This window comes from Glycine soja, chromosome 3 (genome assembly GCF_004193775.1).
Source record: "Glycine soja cultivar W05 chromosome 3, ASM419377v2, whole genome shotgun sequence".
Classification (NCBI taxonomy): domain Eukaryota; kingdom Viridiplantae; phylum Streptophyta; class Magnoliopsida; order Fabales; family Fabaceae; genus Glycine; species Glycine soja.
Window position 1 is genome coordinate 43,817,328 of NC_041004.1, and position 20,465 is coordinate 43,837,792.

The 20,465-nt window shown below is 35.4% G+C and overlaps 3 protein-coding genes and 1 pseudogene across 3 annotated transcripts; 2 read left to right on the plus strand and 2 right to left on the minus strand.

Moving 5' to 3' along the window:
• Nucleotides 1–4,526: 4,526 nt before the first annotated feature.
• LOC114407383 (exocyst complex component SEC15B-like) lies at nt 4,527–7,294 on the minus strand. The gene has a single exon (XM_028370463.1). It carries the CDS (start codon nt 7,163–7,165, stop codon nt 4,769–4,771), a length of 2,397 nt encoding a protein of 798 aa, XP_028226264.1. The 5' UTR covers nt 7,166–7,294; the 3' UTR covers nt 4,527–4,768.
• A 2,501-nt stretch (nt 7,295–9,795) lies between these two features.
• LOC114407385 (60S ribosomal protein L18-like) lies at nt 9,796–11,696 on the plus strand. Its single transcript, XM_028370464.1, has 5 exons — nt 9,796–9,950; nt 10,031–10,120; nt 10,202–10,330; nt 10,433–10,615; nt 11,324–11,696. The coding sequence occupies exons 1-5, from the start codon at nt 9,948–9,950 to the stop codon at nt 11,480–11,482; spliced, it is 564 nt and encodes a 187-aa protein (XP_028226265.1). The 5' UTR covers nt 9,796–9,947; the 3' UTR covers nt 11,483–11,696.
• A 752-nt stretch (nt 11,697–12,448) lies between these two features.
• On the minus strand, nt 12,449–14,803 carry LOC114407384 (annotated as a pseudogene).
• A 4,442-nt stretch (nt 14,804–19,245) lies between these two features.
• Nucleotides 19,246–20,350, plus strand: LOC114407386 (RING-H2 finger protein ATL5-like). Its single transcript, XM_028370465.1, has one exon. It carries the CDS (start codon nt 19,368–19,370, stop codon nt 19,998–20,000), a length of 633 nt encoding a protein of 210 aa, XP_028226266.1. The 5' UTR covers nt 19,246–19,367; the 3' UTR covers nt 20,001–20,350.
• Nucleotides 20,351–20,465: the final 115 nt, after the last annotated feature.

Sequence of the window (20,465 nt, forward strand, 5' to 3'; positions counted from 1 at the left end):
AGAACACAAACAAACAATGTCACAATAGAAATAAGAATAGACAAGTGTTTCAAGACCTCCTTTTACATTCACAACAACATCTTAACAAATAATTCACTATCTCAATAAAATTACATTTTTTCCAGACAAATTTAAAAAATCCTCCTCAAATAGTTTATCATCCTACAGACCACAATCTCTTATTTAAAAGTTACAAAGAATTATAAATGTTACCACTCACAAAAGGCCATCACATATTTTTGAATTTAGGTCTCTTTTACTTGGTACATGACCCCTCTTTAGATGAGGTGATTCTTTTCTTCTCAAAAACTTCTATTTAGAGCATCTCTAACTTGAAATCTTTTTTTTTTATTTACTTTTTATACGTCTTTACTTTGTAGATTCCACCATTATATATCATTGATTTTTACAACTTAAACATCTCTTCTCTCCAATCCAACAACTTAAAAAAATGTACTAAATAAATTCCTTCAACAATCCCACATTCTTTACATTTAAGCACATTAATTTCTATAAATTTTGTTATAATATAGTTGGAGCCAAAAAAAAAAGATATCAGAACCCGTGCTTATTTAAGTACTTGATACGATACTTAAGGGGAGTGTTTCATAAGCACAAGCTCCAATGACAAAGTATTATTGAGCACATACACAAGACAAGTCTTCCCATTTGAGATGACATTCGTCTATCTCCTTCGGCAACCTTTACAAATAACGCTCTTATTAAGATAAGCTCCGGTGCTTATTTTTTGGCTGTTGCTTCCTCTATCTTTTCAAAATGTTTAATGGGTAAATAATCACTTTTATTCTTGAATATATAATTCGCTGATAAATGTATATTTGAAATATGAAAATATAAAATTTAGTTCTCGAAAGTATAAAAAGTGCGGAAAATATATTCGACCGTTAACTTCCGTTCGTCACCATTAATAAAATAGTCTACGTGTTGCCAGCATAGGGATATATTTATTAAATAATATTTTTTAACTTTTTGTCTTCTGACTCAACTGACAAATGCGTCTTTGAAAGATAAAAATACAGAATTTAGTCCTCAAAAGTGTAAAAAGTACAATAAATATATCAAAATAGTAGATTGTGACTAATTATTATAATTTAAAAAAATTTATAATGATTGCGATAATTTTTTTACATGTAAATTAAATTGAGTTTAAAAGAAGAAAGAATACTCGTTTTATAAATTATAAATAAATTTTTTACATTCTCATGCTTGATGAAAGGTTCAAGTAAAAAAAATGCTTATTATAAAGAATTATAGTTAAATTAGATTCATGAATAATTTTTAGAAAAAATTGCAATTACAATGACATTTTTAATTTGTAAAAAAACACCCACTTTCCTTGGAATGATTTTTTTAAAGTTATAATTTTTTAAATGATTAGTCAATAAAAAATAATTATGTATGATTTTAAAAAAAATAAAAATTAATTTGTAATTTGATGTTATTGCATATACTAATAGACATTCATATTTTATTAGAAAAAAATTATTAAAAAAATAATTAAATAAATAATGTTTGATTAAACAGAAACAATGACTTTCTTATCGTTTTACAATGATTTTTTTTCTTTTTTTTCTGTGTTGATAGCATTTGTTCAAGAGTTAACAATCAAATGATTGATTTTTTTTGTAGTTAAAGAAAAGTAAGAAGAATTCACCAAAACAATAAAAATTCACTTCCATTAGTAATATTTCATGCATGTCTCAACCGTTGATAAAGTTTAAAAATTATATAATGAAAACAAACACTTACCGGTGTAATATAACTCCCAAAATTTTGTCGCAATCATTATAAATTTTTCAAAATTATAATAATTAGTCATCCCTCCCCCATACCTTCGCATAGCGAAGAGCCTCTGGGCAATGGGGTACGAAGTTTTTTATAATAATTAGTCACAGTCTATTATTAACGTTCGGATATATTTGTCAAATTTTTTATACTTTTGGGGACTAAATTTTATATTTTCATCTTTCAGGGACGCATTTATCAACGGATAGGAAAGCAAAAATTCAAAAAAATATTATATGACAAATATGTCCTTATGCTGACAATTAGAGATGGTCATGTTGACAATTATTTCAGTGACAAATTTGTCCCTCTATGTCACGTAGGTTATTTTATTAACGGTGACGAACAAAAGTTAACGATCGAATATATTTGTCGCACTTTTTACACTTTTGGGGACTAAATTTTGTATTTTTATCTTTCAGGGACGCATTTTTCAATGAATTACATATTTAGGAACAAAAATGACTATTTACCCATGTTTAATTTTATCTTTCGGATTGACCATTTGGGAAGTTGAAAGGTGTAGCTAATCCAGAATGTATTAGGCTAGTCCGAAAGCCAAAAAAAAGGGTGCAAGAAGCAATTGAGTGCTTGAATGCAACGGCCTTATCTTTTTCAACCATAGGCTTAGCTTGTTAAGCACTGTACCGACTACCGAGTGAAAGTTTCGAGGCTTGATTTCCTGAAGTGTATACAGCATTCAATTGAAGATTTGAAGTAGACTGGAAAAAGGTTTAACCAAAAGTTTGTTTGAAATTAAAAGTTTAGATATGAAATGCTATTTCGATGGCAGAAGAGGTTTTGAATAAAAATATCGTATTTTGTTAGAAAATTTTCAAGACGGGAATTATTTATTTTTCTTTATATAATCTGTTTCTGTTTGAGATGAGGTGCCGAAAGGAAATCCGTAACAAAGTGCAACCTATGAAGAAATGGCCATCAATCGTGCAAATTGAAACTGAATTCATCAAGCAAATTACATCAGAAGATATGAAAAATACCTCTAGGAAGCATACTCTCCAAATTTTACTAGCAAAACAAACATTGAACAACCAATTTAATTTTTTCGTTTAAAAGGGAAAAAATGGTTATAGATAGAACGGTTCTAGACGAAGAATTGCTACTAAAAATAAACTTTCCCGTTCAACTTAGTCTCTAGGAGAAATTAAGATACTTATGGTGAATTATAGCATGAAGACAGTGAAATTGTTTCCTTCAATAGGGAAATGCCCTCACAGCCGTTTGATAATAATTTTGAATAAATCATCAATTTGGTGCCGAGAGTATTATCTTTTTTCCTAAATAGTCCTTGAAGTAATAATTAAAAAAGTGATCTTTAAAGTATGAAATATCCATCAATTTAATCTCTAAATTGATAATTTTAGTAATATTGAGAGACTAGTTTTAAGGATTTCTCGATAATCAAGAAACTATGTAGCATAGTTTCTAATACTTAAAGAATTACTTATAGTATAAAAAAAATACTTTAGAGATTATTTAGGAGAGAGCAATACTTAAATGATAAAATTGGTGGTTTATTGTATCATTTAAAAAGCCAACCATCGAGAAGTATGGTATGAGCAACCTGTACTTGGCTATATCAACTCAAGTTTTAACATTTATTCGATAGGGTCTACTTTTGACACAATTTATAGTTTTAGCCAATTTAAAATAATTTATTGTATCATTAGATTTTATATATCTAATTTAAGCTTAACTGTAGACATTTATATCAAATCCATCATTTTTAATCTCTTTATAAATTACGCAGCAGCACAACAAGATGGCAGTTGAACACATAATGAAAAGACAGATGGTAAATCAAAATCATTAGAGGTGCCACTTTGCTTAAAAATGGCCTTGAACACAGCAAGGACACGGGAGTGCAACTAACTCAACAACAAAGACAAGATAACAGAGAAAATGTGGAAACAGTTGCCCCCCTAGTGTGCAATTAGTGTATGCTTCAATTTTGACTAGAGGAGTAACGTCAAGGTGCTGCCATCTTTATGAGAAATTTTATGGTTTATTGGATGTTTAAGGGCTCGGTGAAATATGGTGAGCTGCATGCTTCAATATGGCTCGGCTAGCAATTGCTGTCCTGTATATTCAATCGTGTCTCGTGCAGATAATATTTAATACTATATGCAATGGTTTAATTAATAGATACTATGCAAGCAATTTCTGTTTGCATCGCATTACAACCTCAATCGCAAATTGGGTTTCAATTTGGCTTGGGATTGATTTTGTTCAACAGCTCACGAGCTTCTCTAATTCCAAGGATTTCTATATAATATTTATATTATGCGTTGTGTTTATTGTTTTCTTTTCACAACTTAAGGACTAAGGCTATCAATCATGTTTTTATAAAGCTCTGAGTGTGGATCAATGTCTCTTTAATAATCTCAACCCTCATCTATCATTGGTCAAATTTGAAGTAGCAATAGGTTAGAACATGATAAATTTTTCATTTTTCTGATAAAAAAGGTTTACCAGTAAACAATGGGGTACAATACACGGCTAAGGCTGATTATCTAAGACACAAATGTCAAGGAAATGATTATGATATTTCGATAAATCTGAGGTAATTAAACAGGAGTTCTAGCCTTCTGGACCACCATGAAAATTGAATGAATACCAGCAGCTACTCAGGAAAAGCAAGCATCATGTTACACATTAAAGACATTTTAGCAAACAGGAGGGATTCAGTTCAAAACAGATACAATAAAATGATATGAAAGTATTTAAATCAAATCCAAAAAACAAGAGCATAAGAATTATACATTTCAAACAAATATCTTGGAAAATCTTAAAATGCATTTGGAACACAGTGACAGCCTGGCCTAAAGCAAATAATTTTATCGACAACTCACTATTAAATAATTCATCATCAAAATGGAACTAGAGACAAAACAAGAAAATAAAACAAGAGAAAATACCTTACATACAGCTATAAGCTTAATCAGCTAACATCCCTAAGTCTTTTTATCAATGTATCCAATGATTTCCTTTTGGGATTCTGCCTCGCCCCACGACTACCAAAGGTTCCAAAGAGCCGATCGGAAGGATCCCTCAACTTTTCTGAAACAATCACCACTTTCTTGTGGTCCAAAGTATTGTAACTCCTCTCCCTGATCACTGGATTCAAGAAGTTCTCTGGATGATTGCTTAACAGCAAATTAATCAGTTGCTTTGAGCTGGCAAGTGATGCTCTCAGAACATCAACATCCCCATCAGAGAAAAGGGAGGCCTGATTATCAGCAAATGATTCTAAGAGCCGGATGTCAACTTCAATTCCAGTAATAGCATTTACATTAAACCTCTTAACAGAATCACTAACTAAAGTCCCAACTATCTTCTCCGATATGTGAGCAAAAACTTCCTGTAATACTCTCTTAAGGACTTGAGAAGGCAATATCTGTTGAGCAGTTGAAACCAAAATTTCCAAATAAATTATGACCTCGTTTACATATTCATTTCCACTCTGAGGTGCCTCGTCACCCATCCAATTTACATTCTCGATCAATGTCATAAATCCATCAACTTTGGCTTTGAGTAGCCCAGAGAGCATCTCTTCAGCAGCATCACGAGCTTTTCTTAGAGGGAAGTTCCTTCTGCTTCTCTCCACCATTCTCAAGGGAACACCTGAAAGCTGTGCAGCATGGCGAAAGAAGAAATCACAAGCACGCTCCAAGACAGCCATATTCGCTGCCATCTGCATTGCCTGGGAAACCCCATTAATTGATGTATTGATAAGCTTCACTAAAGCTTCATCCAAAACCTCACTCAAAAGCCTGTCTAAATACTTCTTAACAACTTCATAGAACTCAAGCTGCCCTCCATATGACATGAAACTCACAGAATCCTCAATGAAGGACCGCACAATCCTACAACAATCTGGCACAGTGGACGAAAATGGCGCCACATAGGGAAAAGCAGGTATGATATCCGAAGTCTGTATCTGGAAAGAAAGCACATTCATGGAATACTCATACTCCTTCTTCATCAACATCTGCTCAAATTTATCAGCCGCAACTGCCTCCGCAATCAGCTTCCTACAGTCAGACAAAAGCAACTCATGGTACTTATCCCTATGTTTGCTCAAAACATCAAGCAACGCATCAATGGGATACCCATATCTCCGCAGCGTCACTCCTAACAGACTCACATAATCCTTAATAAGCAATAAATGATTGGCAGTTTGCATTCTAGAGAACTGATCCTCCAACACAGAACACATTTTACTAACAGCAATATCCCAAAGGTTCTCAACTTCCATTTTCGAAATCAACCCACCCCCGGCCCTCAAAACACGATCCTCCACCACGAAGAACCCTGCAATCTGCGCAAAGAACGTTTGATGAGACTCCAGAAAAGGAGTCATCGACGAAACCTGAAAATCCGAAGTCAACTGAAGCTTCCTGTTCTCAAAATAATACTGCTTAAACCGATCCTCTAACCCTAAAGTCTGGTGAATATGATACGCTCTACACAGAGAAGTCAAATCAAACCCGGCGGCTCCACCGCCGTCTTCTCCGATCCCGCCGGCGATGATTCCGTCTTCATCCTCTTCCTCCAATGCATAAATACAGTCCCTCACGCTGAGCCTACTCTGTTCCTCCGCTTGGCGCTGCTTAATTCTTAGGTCTTCTTCTCTCTGCCTCGCCGCCGAGGCTTGACCTATCGCTAATTGACCTAAATTGCGACTCACGACACGGATCTCCACCAACCAGTCACCGAACTCCTTGTTCACCTTCCTCTCGATGTAGGACCGAATCTCCGGAATCTTCTTTTCCAGCATCCGCCTCAGCGTGGACGACGCCGTTTGGTCCAAGTACTCGCGCTCGATCGCGTCGACGCACTTGAGCGCCATGTAGAAGTTGTCGTCGGCAAGGTGGCGGTTGGCGCGTGTGCAGACCTCCATGAGCTTGACGCACGTGCGGACGGAGTCGATGGCGAGGTTGACGTTCTTGGAGACGTTGCGCGTCTCGACGAAGGCATCGAGCGAGGAGAGGAGAGGGCGCGCGACGTGCTGGAGGCGCGAGTTGGAGTCGGAGAGGGAGGACTTGAGTGAATCGACGTCGGAGAGGAGGGATCGGAGGTCGTCGACGGCGAGGATGAAGTCCTGGTAGTGAGCCTTGCACACCTCTTCGATCTCTGACTCCTTCGACCGCGCGAAGTGGCGGAGGTGGTGGTGGAGCGTTTCCGGCTTGCCGGAGGTGAAGGCCTTGCGGATGAACGGGCCTAGGTCCTCGTTGTTGGAGATGGCAGAGGAGAGGAGGAGCTGGTCGAGTTTGTCGGCGGAGTCATCGCCGTTCGCCGGAACAACTTTCCGGCGCGGAGGTTTGGATGAGAGCATCGTCGTCGATACGCGCCCGTGGCTGGAGGAGGAAATGTAGGGATTCAGAAAATATTCAAACACGCCATCAGAGTCGTCGGAAGTCTATAGTTTTGGTTTTGGGTATTGCATAATCTTCTCGGGGTATTTTGGTAATTTAATATAAAAACGAAAAATCTTGATAACAGACATCATATATGAATGTTTTTTTTTTTTTGACAGAGTATACGAATGATTATTGAATAATAAAAAGTCGCTTTACACATTGTTACACGTTGTAGAACTACCTGTGGTGGGTGCATCAACTATAACAACTTAAATATATAATTCTAACTTGCCTATCTTTTTTTTTGGTGTTGGGAGGAAACTAACTTGCCTCTGTTTTGGTATTCTTTGTATGTGATAATTATGTTGAATAACTTGACAAATGATTGACCCAGTCATAAAAGCTGGACCAACGAAAGATAAACATAGCTTCGATTTTTTCCATTTAAGATCTCAGACAAAAAAAATTACTTTCCGGAATAAGATAATGTTTAGAATCCAATGAACGTCTTGTCTGAATGCTGTGCATAGTTAAATTTATTTGTTAAAATTAATTAATAAACCATTTTATTAATAGTCTTATTATAGTATAAAAAATAGTCTTATTATGAAATTAAAGAATAACAATTATGAATATACAGTTTGTTTGTTGTTTTTTTTCTTCTTTCGTGGTATTTATTATTATATTTTTACTCTCCTTATTTCTCATTTTCAAATCACACCAATCACATCATTGTTGAGTTGATACGCACGTGACGTTTCTCAAAGTAATAATCAAATGTATCAATGACAGATGATTGAATACAGCGTGTCATGACTCATGAGTGATGATGGTTCATGAGCCAGCTTAGTGAGCTAACAACGTATTTGATCAACGCCCTTACCCTTCCGATGCAATGAAAAGAAATCTGTGGGAGTTTGGGTAACAAATATTTGCTTTGAAAAAAAATTAGTATTGTTTTTATACTCATTTTGATTAAAAAAAATGCTAGATGCACTGGTGGATGTTCCAGGTATTGTTACAAGGTGGATGTCAATCTATTATGATATGTTGATGACCCAGTTTTCATTGGTGAGTATTGAGTAATATTGTGGTCATGAAGAGCATTCTTAGATACTTTAAACTTTCCTTTGAACTAAAAGTGAATTCTTTGAAAATAAATTTGGAGGTGTGAGGTGGAATTATTGGTGAGCAACTGCAGGCTAATGTCTCAACATGGTGGAGAAATGCTTGATTAGTATGTGAGGATTTGAACAACACAAAATGGTAGAGTGAAAGGAAGGGAGTGGGAGAATTTTGGATTTTAGATTGATGGGTGGTTGGAGGAGGCAAACTTAGTTACTTCATACCCTTTGTTATTTTAAAATTATAAGCAACAATAAGGAGTGTTAGTAAATATGGAATGTGGGAAAGAGATGTGTGGCATTGGGACTTTTAATGGAGAAGAAAATGGTTTGAGTGAGAAAGATCTATCAATCTATGGTTGAAGATTTTGAGAATAAGTTGGTAAGCATAATAGTTCATAGAGTTTAAGAATACTTTGGTTTGAAGGTGAGATTATAAAGATATCTTCTCTGTAAATTCGCAACATGAGTATAAGTGGGGGTCCCAACAGAATGAGGGGTTTGCCAGGCTATGGAAGATGAAAATTTCTCCGAAGGTTGCTTTTTAGAAGAGATGAATAACCTCTTGTATCCTATTTTCTCTTCCTCAATGAAATAGTTCGCGGTCACTTGCTGGATTTTGTGGAAAGCCCGGAATGCGCAGAACCTGGCTTTTTGCAGAGACGATGGCTATTTACCATGGGATCAACCTGGCGTGGCACAAAGGATTGCATAATGTCATCTGTGAATCTGATTCGAAGGTGGCACTTGAACTCATCAAATCTGTGATTCCATCTTCTCATCTCTCTCTTACAATCCACAAAGGAGACCATAGCCATGGAAATAAAAATCTTAGGCATCAAGCCATCAACAATAAAGAATTTGTGTTTTTTTATTTTATTTTATTTTAAAGTTATAGATATATAAGTTTAATATTGTTTATTTAATAATATATTAAACAAGTAAGGATACGACACCTGTTGGTCGGTGATTAACCACACTAAGTCACTAACTCCTATTTTATACAAATTTTCAAATAAATACAAATGAATTAATAATTATACTAAAATGTATTTAGTGGATGATTCTGCTTGTCATCACGACTATTTTTTTATGAGTACCTATTAGGTTTAGGTTTAATTATATGCTTGAAGGAAAAAAAAAATATTTATAAAACATTTATATTCGATAAGAAAGATGAAGTGTTGCCACAAAATCTGTCTACATATGACAAAATTGTATTATATACACACATATATTATTGATAATTAAATATTTGATAATTGATTTTTCATAATTTTTTTAACAATTTAAAGAATAGAAAAGTGTAAAATGAAATAAGTAATAACTAATATGATAAAAAAGACGATAAAACATAAATGTATAAACAATAGTATAAAATTGAATTTAATTGTATAAATGGCATTTCTCAAAAAAATGCCTTTCATAACTGTACCAAAAAAAAACAAAAAATACTCTTCATAAGCACTGTTGGGTTCGTTTCACTAAACGGGCCGTGGATGTGACCCGAGTCCGGTTTTTAATTGTGGGAAAGATTGTCAAATAAATTGATCTAACCCTAAACAAAACCTTAGCATACTTTATTCTCGCTTGGTTGCAGCTTCAGCAGCAGCGGCAAGCAACTCCATCCGCAATGGTATGTTTCGATTCAACGGCGTCACTCATCCTTCAAGAGTTGTTTATGTTGATCTGACTGTGTTTTGAACTGAATTGCAGGGAATCGATTTGAAGGCAGGAGGTAAGTCCAAGAAGACCAAACGTACAGCCCCCAAATCCAATGATATTTACCTCAAGCTCCTCGTCAAGGTGCCTTTTCTTCTACTCTCGCGCATCACTGTCAATGAATGATTGAGGGATTTGTATTTGACATATTCGTTTTATTTTCAGCTGTACCGTTTTCTTGTTCGGAGGACTGGTAGTAACTTCAATGCCGTCATCCTCAAACGCCTTTTCATGAGCAAGGTCAACAAGCCCCCGCTATCCCTCTCTAGATTGATTCGTTACACCAAGGGAAAGGTACCTACCCCCATCTCTTTACTTCAATATCATTAATTTTTGGCTTTTGAAATGATAATGAAAATAATCATTGATGTGTTTGCTTTGGATTTAATTCATTAGGAGGATAAGATAGCTGTGGTAGTCGGGGCCGTGACCGATGACATTAGGGTGTATGAAGTCCCTGCTCTGAAGGTAACTGCCCTGAGGTTCACTGAAACTGCCAGAGCTAGAATTGAGAAGGCTGGTGGCGAATGCCTCACCTTTGATCAACTGGCTCTTAGAGCTCCACTCGGCCAGAATACGGTATGTTTTTAATGCTGCTTAACTTATGAGTTATTATTGTTTTGTCAAAAATTGCGCTGCTTTTTGTAGTTGGGATACTCTGCTCTTGTGAATAAAACATAACAGTGGTTCTGATTATCGAACTTTATGTTACTATATGTTATAATCTTGCTGTAAAGGTTATTGGCCTTTAGCTTTGGTTGTTTTTTTGTCTGATCAAGTAGCAAATTGTGCGTTTTATTGTCTCCAACAAGTTATTCTTCCTCGGTATAACCCAGTGTGCACTTTCACCCTTGTGATGAGTTACTTTGTTCATACTTTCTGGATAATCAAGTTGATTGCGCTGACTTAATGGCCAATTATCTTTGTGAAAGTGAAAATCATATGGAATCTAGAATTTATTTGTTTTCATCTTGTTCGTGTGGAGGACAAGGATGATGCATAATTTCGTGCCAGTGAATGCTCTTGTATATTTTCATGCCAAAACTGTTCTATCTTCTGTTTCAAACTTGCAATTTGGTTCATCCACTTCCATGCCAATCTAGTGTTGTAAGTGTAGATCAACTTACTTAATTGTTGTTTGTGGGTCTAGTTGTCTTGCTATTCTCTATTGTTGTGGGAGGAAGAAAAAAATAATAATGCATGGTCTGCTTTTTACCTGCTGTAGGGGAAGTGTTAAAAAATGATGTGTCTCTAAAGCATGACCTTTGTTTTGGAATGATGCTTCAGGTTCTTCTTAGAGGTCCCAAGAATGCCCGTGAGGCTGTCAAGCACTTTGGACCAGCTCCTGGTGTGCCCCATAGCCACACCAAGCCCTATGTCCGTGCAAAGGGAAGGAAATTTGAGCGGGCTAGAGGAAAAAGGAATAGCAGAGGCTTTAGAGTTTGAGTTCTGGAGCTCAAACATGAAGGAGTTTTCGTTTTACCTCATGATCATTATGTATTGTTTTCTTGTGTTTTGGAACAATTTGTTAATTTTGGTTTTTATTTTTCCTTATCTAAGGGAAAAAATTGAAACGCTGTCCCCGAACAATTTTGTTCTTGCACACTTTTCAGAGGATTAATGAGTAGCTATTGCTCTACTTAAGTCGTGATTTTGACAAGTTTTCTTCTATTTTTTTTCATTTTTAATGCCTAGATATTGGTCTGTTTTGCTATGGCTTTCCATTACAAACCTCAAACTGGTACATTATATTCTCATTAAATGTTAATGGATGGAATAAAGGAACCTAAAACCTATTGATATTTAAAAATTTATTGTCTGATTCAGTTAAGCATGGTTGCTGCTTAAGAACGATATTTGTAGAAATGAAATAAGAAATAAGAATAAGGTAAAATTTTATAAGAGTACACTTTTTGGGTATCTTTAAGTAGTATTTAGTGGGCTATGAGGGTGGAAAAGCGTTGGTATAGTGATGGCTTTGGAAGGTTTTTTGGGGTTGCATGTACATAGTAACTGTACAACTTGCACAAGTTCATGTCTAACTTTTTATGTATGTAATACATATTTGCCTTCCAAAAATAAATAAAAAAATATTCATTTTTTTCCCATTAAGGTGGCAAGTTTATTTATTTACCTGCTTGTTATGTCTACAAAACATAGCATAGTCAATCAAGTCAGTTTTCGTTTGGTTTGTTTCTGTTCGTCAAATTGAAATTATGAGATTATCAACCCCAACTAATTCCTATCGTTTTCTTCTGCATTGTTGTCATTTTAAGCTCATTCATCTTACCAAATTATTACTGCGAATCGCTACACATTAACGAATACTGACGACGATAGAGAGACAGGAAGAAATCTACCACCAGGGAGTTGGAATTGATTCATCCGTGGCATCATGGAAGGAGGGGGGTGTGGGGGTAAGTTTTAATACTTAGTTAAATGCATTAAATAATATTATTTTTATACAAGCCAGATTAAGAAAAGAAACCTTCGCGTTACGCCAGAAATTGTGCAGATTTGACATTGATACAAGCTTGTGAAACAGTGCATCCAAATCTGGGTTACAGGAATTATTAATGACTTGTGCACGGTATACTTCTGAGTTCTGAAGGATAATGTAGGTTAAAATTTCTTGATGAAATCGTATATATGCGCGCTGATCTCTTCTGGCCTTTCCTGATTTATGAAGTGAGCTACTCCTTCCATCACAATCAATTCTTGCAAGAACCGTACGTCTCTCTTAAAGCCACCATTATGTATATACTCCTTAACACCTGAAGTGTTATATGTAATGTCAAGGTCTCCCACAATAAACTTGACCGGTACCTTGATCTGTACTCCAGTCCATGCTGCTGTGAGCTCCCAGGTTCTGCAGAAAAAAATAAAAAACAGAACTTACCTGAATACTTTCACATCCTTCAACAAAGTAAATAAGCAAAAACTTAATAGCAAATATAATCTATTTGAAAAAAAAAACAATTATATTCTGAACTTATTTTCTTGGTACATACATAGGGTACTACAAGTCAGGTTCAGTTACTGCATCAAAATTAACTTTATGAAAGCTATTCCAAAACATGCCCCATTTATTTCAAGCTAAATTGCTGTTGAGCATTACAAAAATAACTTATAAATTGCTGTTGAACATTACAAAAATAACTTGTTCTTCTATATTACCTCATTTTCTTCTTATCTCTCTTTATTTTCCATCGCAAATTCGCATCACATATGACATCCGTTACTTCCTCACTTTTAGAATTTAGATTTAGGGTGTAACTCAACCCTAAAAAAATCAACTGATAAGGTAAAGACTGTCTAAGCCTTATACCATCTAGTAGATGTGGGATCTTAACATCTCCCAGGCCTAGGATTGGATATTAGGAGTGTGGAAAAATGCGGGTGGCACAGTAACAACCTCTCACACCTAGGAATAAACATCTAGACTCTAGAGCATCGACAAATATGGGTGCCCAATGTAGAAGACTCTTGTACCATCTTAGAATTTAGACCTAAAGTTTAACTTAACCTCACAAAACCTATTAATCACTGGGAGCAATTTATTAATGAGCAGTTCATGCAAAAGGAATTTAAGAGCCAGAGTAAAACTACATGTTAAAAGGATTGATTCAAGGTCATGTTTTACTTCAAAGAAAAACTCAATTCATACTAAAAATTTTAAAGTCACCTGTACAAAATCAGACTTGCTTATAGGAATGTTTCCTAGAAGGAAGTAGAAGGAACTTACAGGTCCATGTCACGATAGTAGTTTAGGCCGCCAGTGAAGCCTTTCTCATAATAATTGACATGTTCTTCAGTCAGCCACGACGGTAGATCAATACAAGGTTAGGTGAACCTCCAAATCCTATCTCCTTAGGCACAAGAGGTGGTTGTGGATCGCGGGATGCAAGAAATGTCTTTATAATTCTTGCAGCACCAGCACGTGCAAACTCCTCTTCAACCTCCCCAGGTTTCTACAAGACATCCAAATAACAAAGTATTAGTTATTAACTTGACCCATATCAAAAGAGTAGTCAGAGATATAAGAGTAGTCAGAGATATAAGATTGGTTTGGTGGTTAAGAAAAAAGAAAAAATGTAGTGAATTCGATCCTGCTAACAAAAACTAACGAATTAACCATTAATATCGATAGAGGAGTTGAATTATTATTTACCTGAAACCTGCACATATAAGTAATTGTCGCCCATGATGGCCCTGAGGCTCTGAATGGGCTTTCGCTTAGGGTTTCTGGGACGGAACACGACGCTCAAATTGACGAGGGCCTTCACACGATCGGGCCTCAGCAAGCAGAAATGCCAGGCTATGGAGGCTCCCCAGTCATGACCCACCAAAAAAACTTACTCGATTCCCAAAGCGTCGAGAAGCCCGACGAGGTCGGCGACGATGTGGAGGATGGAGTGTGAGGAAGCGTCGGGCGGGGCGTCGGTGTCGCCGTAGCCGCGGAGGTCAGGGGCGATGGCCCGGTAGCCCGCAGCGGAGAGGGACAGAAGCTGGTGGCGCCACGTGTACCAGAGCTCCGGGAAGCCGTGGAGGAACAGTACCACTGGGCCTGACCCAATGGATGCCACGTGCATGTTTATTCCATTCGTACTCACCGTTTTGTGCTCTATTTTCTCCATCTTTTTTTCTTTTTTCTTTTCTTTACTTTCTTTCACTCTCAGCTTTGATGACGCGAATATCCCTACTGGACCTTTAAACAACGTGGTTCCGCTTCACCTTTCCTGTGTCGTTTTATTCATAAGTAGAATCTGCTGTTACAAGGAATTTAGGCAAGTGAGGAAATGAATTGCCAAACGAATTGATTTAGTGGGGAGAGATTTTTTCTTCTTCATTTTTTAAATGATTTAATCTTAGATGATCCGATTCTTTTTTTTAAAAAAAAAATCTGATTCAAAAATTGTCTTTACACCTTTTTTTTTTAGGCCGGCCTGAAAGTGAAACCACATATTGTATAGAAGTCTATTATTTAAGTTTCAAATATAAGAAGAAAAAATAATTTATGCTAATTAATCATAATCTCAATTAAAAAAATAATTCTTGAATCTATTCTTTATTAAAATTTTATATAAAAAGAGTCACTAAAGTTAAAATCTTAATTAAATAAATGATATTTTATAGATAATAACATTAAATAAAAACATTAATAAAATAAAGTAAGTTTTAAGAATTATATTTGAGACAAAAAAATGTATTTTTCTCTCTTATATATGAGACCACGCCACCAGGGAGAGTATTATTATTTTTTTTTTTGGGATATCGGGAGAGTATTTCTTAAGATTCGAATAATTACTTGTGTAGCCCATTGACATGTTCGATAGTGTTTCGGGTAAGATCCCATTGACAAGTTCGATAGCATTTTGGATATGGAGGCCCGAATTAACAGGCCCAATGACAATGCAGCCTAGTAAAAGAGGCGTATCTATATAAAATATTCTTTCAATCTCATAATCATATTATTACTTTATTAGTGATTGTTAATTTTTTTAAATAACGTATCGAAAATATAAAATAGTCTTAGACTGGTTTTATAATGTAAAATGTCTTTTTTTTTTAAATAATAATAATAATTATGTATTGAGAATGTAAAAGTTATGTATTATATATGATAGTTTTTTTTTTATGATAACTATCTTATAAATTATATCAACAATAAATTATGATTGGGTGAGTGTTTAAACACAATAAATTCGGATTAAGCTGAATTAGTGGGATAAGATTATCAGTTCCCTGATCCCTCTAATAAGACGTGCAATATTGCAAGTACTTTCTACAAGTATTATCTAATACAGTACGTTCTAATTCCGAGCTTTATAATAGTTCATATATACTAAAACTATAGTGGAAATGGAATAATTGAAATGGCTTTTTTTTCAGTTAGAAGATGTTTCTATTCCGAATAAGCCACCTAAACACAAGCAATCAGGTGGGGTGGAGGATCTCTCTGCATTAATAATGAGTCGTGTTACAAACACATTCGTGGAGACCACGATTCCGATAAGTGCAGCATCTTAAATTAAATTATTTTGGAGAATCAGAATCCATAAAGCGTCTCACAGTCTCACTTGACATTTGCTCCGTTGCTTTTTTTTACTTTACATTGTGCTTTTTTGCACTTTCTCATTCAAATTTTAATGCATGTTTATTTTTGTTAAACGAAACTGATTATATAAGTTTGGTTCCTGTCTGGAATCTCAAAATTATAAATTATAATGACTTGAAAGTTTTTTTTGCCGTAAATTAGGACTTTTCAACCAAACGGTGCACTGAATCATAAAGAAAAATGTAGCCAGGCCAACTTGAGTGGCAACGATGTATTTTTATGTTTGTATATAGTGAAAATGTACTCCACTGTTATATTTCCAAAGATTCCGATCTGATCCCATTGGATTGGATGATCCTGTTGTCTATATTTTATTGTTGCTAAGTCGAGGAGTATTTACAACTGGCAGATAATTTTCTAGAATTTGGCTTTATAATTTGGAACCACTATCTTGTTTCAAATTCTCGAGTTATCTGTCTTCATTTACAAGCATTCATTCACTGATTGCACTGAATTTTACCTGCACCAAATCCCATTTTTGTACTGAGTGGGGTTTTAAAAATTTCCACTAAAGAAACTCTATACGGCGGAAAGTAGAGAAGTTTCTTGTTGAAGCCCAACCAAAAACTTTATAATTCTCATGAAATGAACTATTCTCGTATATTAAAAAGGGTGAGAGTACTAAGACGATTTGGTCTAGTAAAATGAACTATTCTTCTAGAACATGGTAAATTAAGGTTTGAATCTCCACTTAGAAATATCTACATTTGTTATTTTACCATAGATCTCATCGTGAGAGTCTAACATAATCGCCTTTTGGAAAGAAAATATGTATGAAAAAAAAAAGGACAGGAGTTTTATTAAAGCTAAATCCACATGTAACACAGTTAATTAATATTGGACAATGTGTAACCTATTTCGTTGCAAAATGTACAGGGATTGTAGGTAATTCATTTTCAATCAAACCCACTTGAATTGAATAGGGAGAAGTGCCTTATCTCACACCACTACTTAACTTCACTGCGTCACACAGTATATTTGACAAGGATTAGCACACGCACATCGATATTTTGAAAATAGACTTGTGGTGCAGCATTATTGCTGGGTTTGGAATGAACAGTTGGATTAACACTACTCTCATGCTTCGTTATCCATAGTTAACTACATGTTGTTTGAAAACAATCAAGTTGTTGGAAGACTTTTGGAAACTGCCCACTCATTTGCGGTTTCCTAGCAAATACGCCATCCAACATTCCAACAAGTTGAGCTCCTTTCTTTTTCTGCTTTTTTACTCTTTTCCCAAAGCCTTGATTTGTTTTTCTATTTTCTTCTCTTTTTATGACTAAAGTGCATGGAGAAAGGTCCAAAATTCTATCCGAATGATAACAATATAACAGATAAACATTAAATAATGTAAACCTTTCTCAGTTTTCACACCTGTTTAATTAGGCTCTCTTGCAGCAATTGCAATCCTATGGCATGTGTTTTTTTTTGCCGGAAAAGATCCAATCAAACATGACTAGAGAGAGGGCGAGAAAATGAAAAATGTCAATATGGTACTTTTTGGATTAAAGCTCCAAGTGGATTAGTACACTGTTTTAACTTTCAACTTTCAAGTGGATCAGTGGTATATCAGCCAAATAAGCACACTCCATATAGTTTTGCAGATCTTTTTCCCCTAATAAGACAAGTAGGAACGTCTATTTTTATTTTTAGTTAGCATGCGTGGGATGCATAGATTGTGATTTATGTGAGATGCCATTTAATCAATGATCAATCTCAACATGCTTAGTGACAATAAAAATGGTTCCTTATCTTTGCAGCATATAACTTTTAAAATTAAAATTAGAAAGTGAAAGCAACTAATGAAAGAGATAGCGAATGCCTTACATCCAGGAGGCCACAGAAACATCTTGAATGGATTTAAGATTATCTATAAACATATAAATAATGAATTTTATTTAACTTTAATGTTTTAAAGATAAAAACATTTGACAACTATAAGTCCAACGAAGCTGATCTGAGACTCCCGAGTTATGATTTTGATTTTACATTTTTTCTGTGTATTTATGTTGCAGAAGCCAGAAAGAGGAAAACAAAGAGCATGGTTTTGCAGCCACTAGGAAGGGAACACGTAGGGTAAATTCAACCATCGAAATACGTACCAATGAAACTGACTTATTGCATCCCTTTCTACCAATATTCAGATTTGAGTTGAGACCATGCTTACAATTGCGTGTCATAGATAAGTAATGATTAAATTTTGTGACCATATTTTTGGGTGACCTGTTTAACTTTTTCAGAACAATTGCTAATGCCTGTTATAGATCACTAGTTGAGAAAATTTGATATCCACTATCCAGAAAAAACAGAGAAATGAATAATAATAATAAGTATCCCAAAATATGCATAAATTAAAACATGTTTATAGCAGTAATTAAGGGTTTTGATTTGCCTATTGAAAAAAAGGGTTTTGATTTACAAGAAACAAAAATTATTTAAATGAACAGTCCAAATTTTTAATCGCTAATGCTAAGTCACGGGCGACACCTCAATTTTTAGAAAGAGTTAGCATATTTTAGTGGAACACGGTACATTTAATTAATTATCTTTGGCAAGGATTGTTAGTGGGACTTAAGACATGCACCATCACGAGAATCCTAATATGTAACCATGTCTCTTTCGATTTCTCTATCCAGATATGCCGAGAGAAACAGTCAACCAATTAGTGTATGATCACGTGGAAAAACTAAAAAGAAGTATTTCTTTTTGTTTTTTATATTTTACATTTTCTATTTTCCACACACACTTTTCTTTTTATCACATTATTTATCAAGTTTATCATTTTTTTTTTCTTTTTAGAATCTTTATTCTTGTCTAAACGATACTAAAGCAAGCCAAATAAACATTGAAATTTAAATTATTTTTTCATAATCCTGGTATTCATTAGAAAAATAAATCTAATTAATTCAAATTTTGAAAAAAAAAACAAAATTTAATAAAAAAAATTAAACTTAAATAATACTCAAATAATTCAAATTTAATTTAACACGTTACCCACTTACCGAATAAAGTGATAAGAATGTAAAGATAAAAGGTAGTAGTGAGCAATCAGTGATTCTACGTATTATATATATATATATATACATGGATCTGATCGAAATAAAAACCCTTGGAATTCGGCAATTCCTCCATCCACACCTTCAGCAGTGCTCCCACTAAAATTACAAATTGTGAAATTGACGTTACTCTCTTCACTCTTTCTCCATCATCATGACTACTATGGAGCCAGACGTTGAATCCAAGTATGCCCACAACGGCAAGGTCATGGTGGGCACCGCCATTCTCCTCTTCATTCTTATAATAATCATTATTTTCTTCCACACCTTCGTCCGCTTCTGCCGCCGTCGCCGCCGTCGCCCCTTCTCTCGTTCGCTTCCGACCAATTCCTCCGCCGCCGCCTCTCTCGACGACCCCTGCCTCGACCCTTCCGTCATCAAGTCCCTTCCCACTTTTACTTTCTCCGCCGCCACCCACCGCTCTCTCCAGGACTGCGCCGTTTGCCTGTCGGAGTTCGCCGACGGCGACGAGGGCCGCGTGCTCCCGAATTGTAAGCACGCTTTCCACGCCCATTGCATCGACACGTGGTTCGGGTCTCACTCCAAGTGTCCTCTCTGCCGAACCCCGGTCCTACCGGCCACGGGTTCAGCTGACACTGAACCGGGTTCGGTTTCCGAAGCGGGTGAGGGTTGCTCCTCATCGTCTTTGCCTCCGCCGATTGGGTGTCCGAGAAAGCCATTGGATATAAATATAATCATAGAGATTCCAGAGGTGGAAAGAGGGTCTGATTCTGTAACCGGAGATCAAGGGTTCAGATGGTCATTGAAGAGGTTTTGCAACGTTTAAGTGAGTGAGTGCTTTTGCAACGAATCACAAACAAGGCATAGCAACTCATGAATGGACGACATTTTCGTTTTACAGGCAAATGTTATTAGTTTTTTATTAAGGAAGGAAATCAAACTTGTAACTTTTTTCTCCCTATCTTCTTCTTACCCAACTAAACTTATAACTCCCCAAACCATAGGATTGTATGATAAACAGAACATCTATTGCTTGCAAGAGTTATCACTTTTGGTACGGTGTTACTCTATCTATAGAATCTCAAATCTCAAATCTCAAATCTCAATCTCAATTGTGTTTCACCTTAACCATTGGATTGGTGTATTTAGTTTTAATCTGTGTATGTTTGGACGCAAGTTCAGGTGTTACAATGGTAATTTTTCACTTTTTCATTTTAATTTTATTACTCATTTGATCTTATATTTACACAATTTTTTTACATTTTAATTCTTATATCTAAAACTCATTTTA

Bases quoted from the DNA above. Each gene is read 5' to 3' on its own strand.
- LOC114407385 (XM_028370464.1), top strand. The intron at 10,121-10,201 runs GTGCCTTTTCTT...TTTTATTTTCAG, and splicing joins ACCTCAAGCTCCTCGTCAAG to CTGTACCGTTTTCTTGTTCG. The intron at 10,616-11,323 runs GTATGTTTTTAA...ATGATGCTTCAG, and splicing joins CTCCACTCGGCCAGAATACG to GTTCTTCTTAGAGGTCCCAA.
- LOC114407386 (XM_028370465.1), top strand. From the start codon at position 19,368: ATGACTACTATGGAGCCAGACGTTGAATCCAAGTATGCCCACAACGGC.
- LOC114407383 (XM_028370463.1), bottom strand. From the start codon at position 7,165: ATGCTCTCATCCAAACCTCCGCGCCGGAAAGTTGTTCCGGCGAACGGC.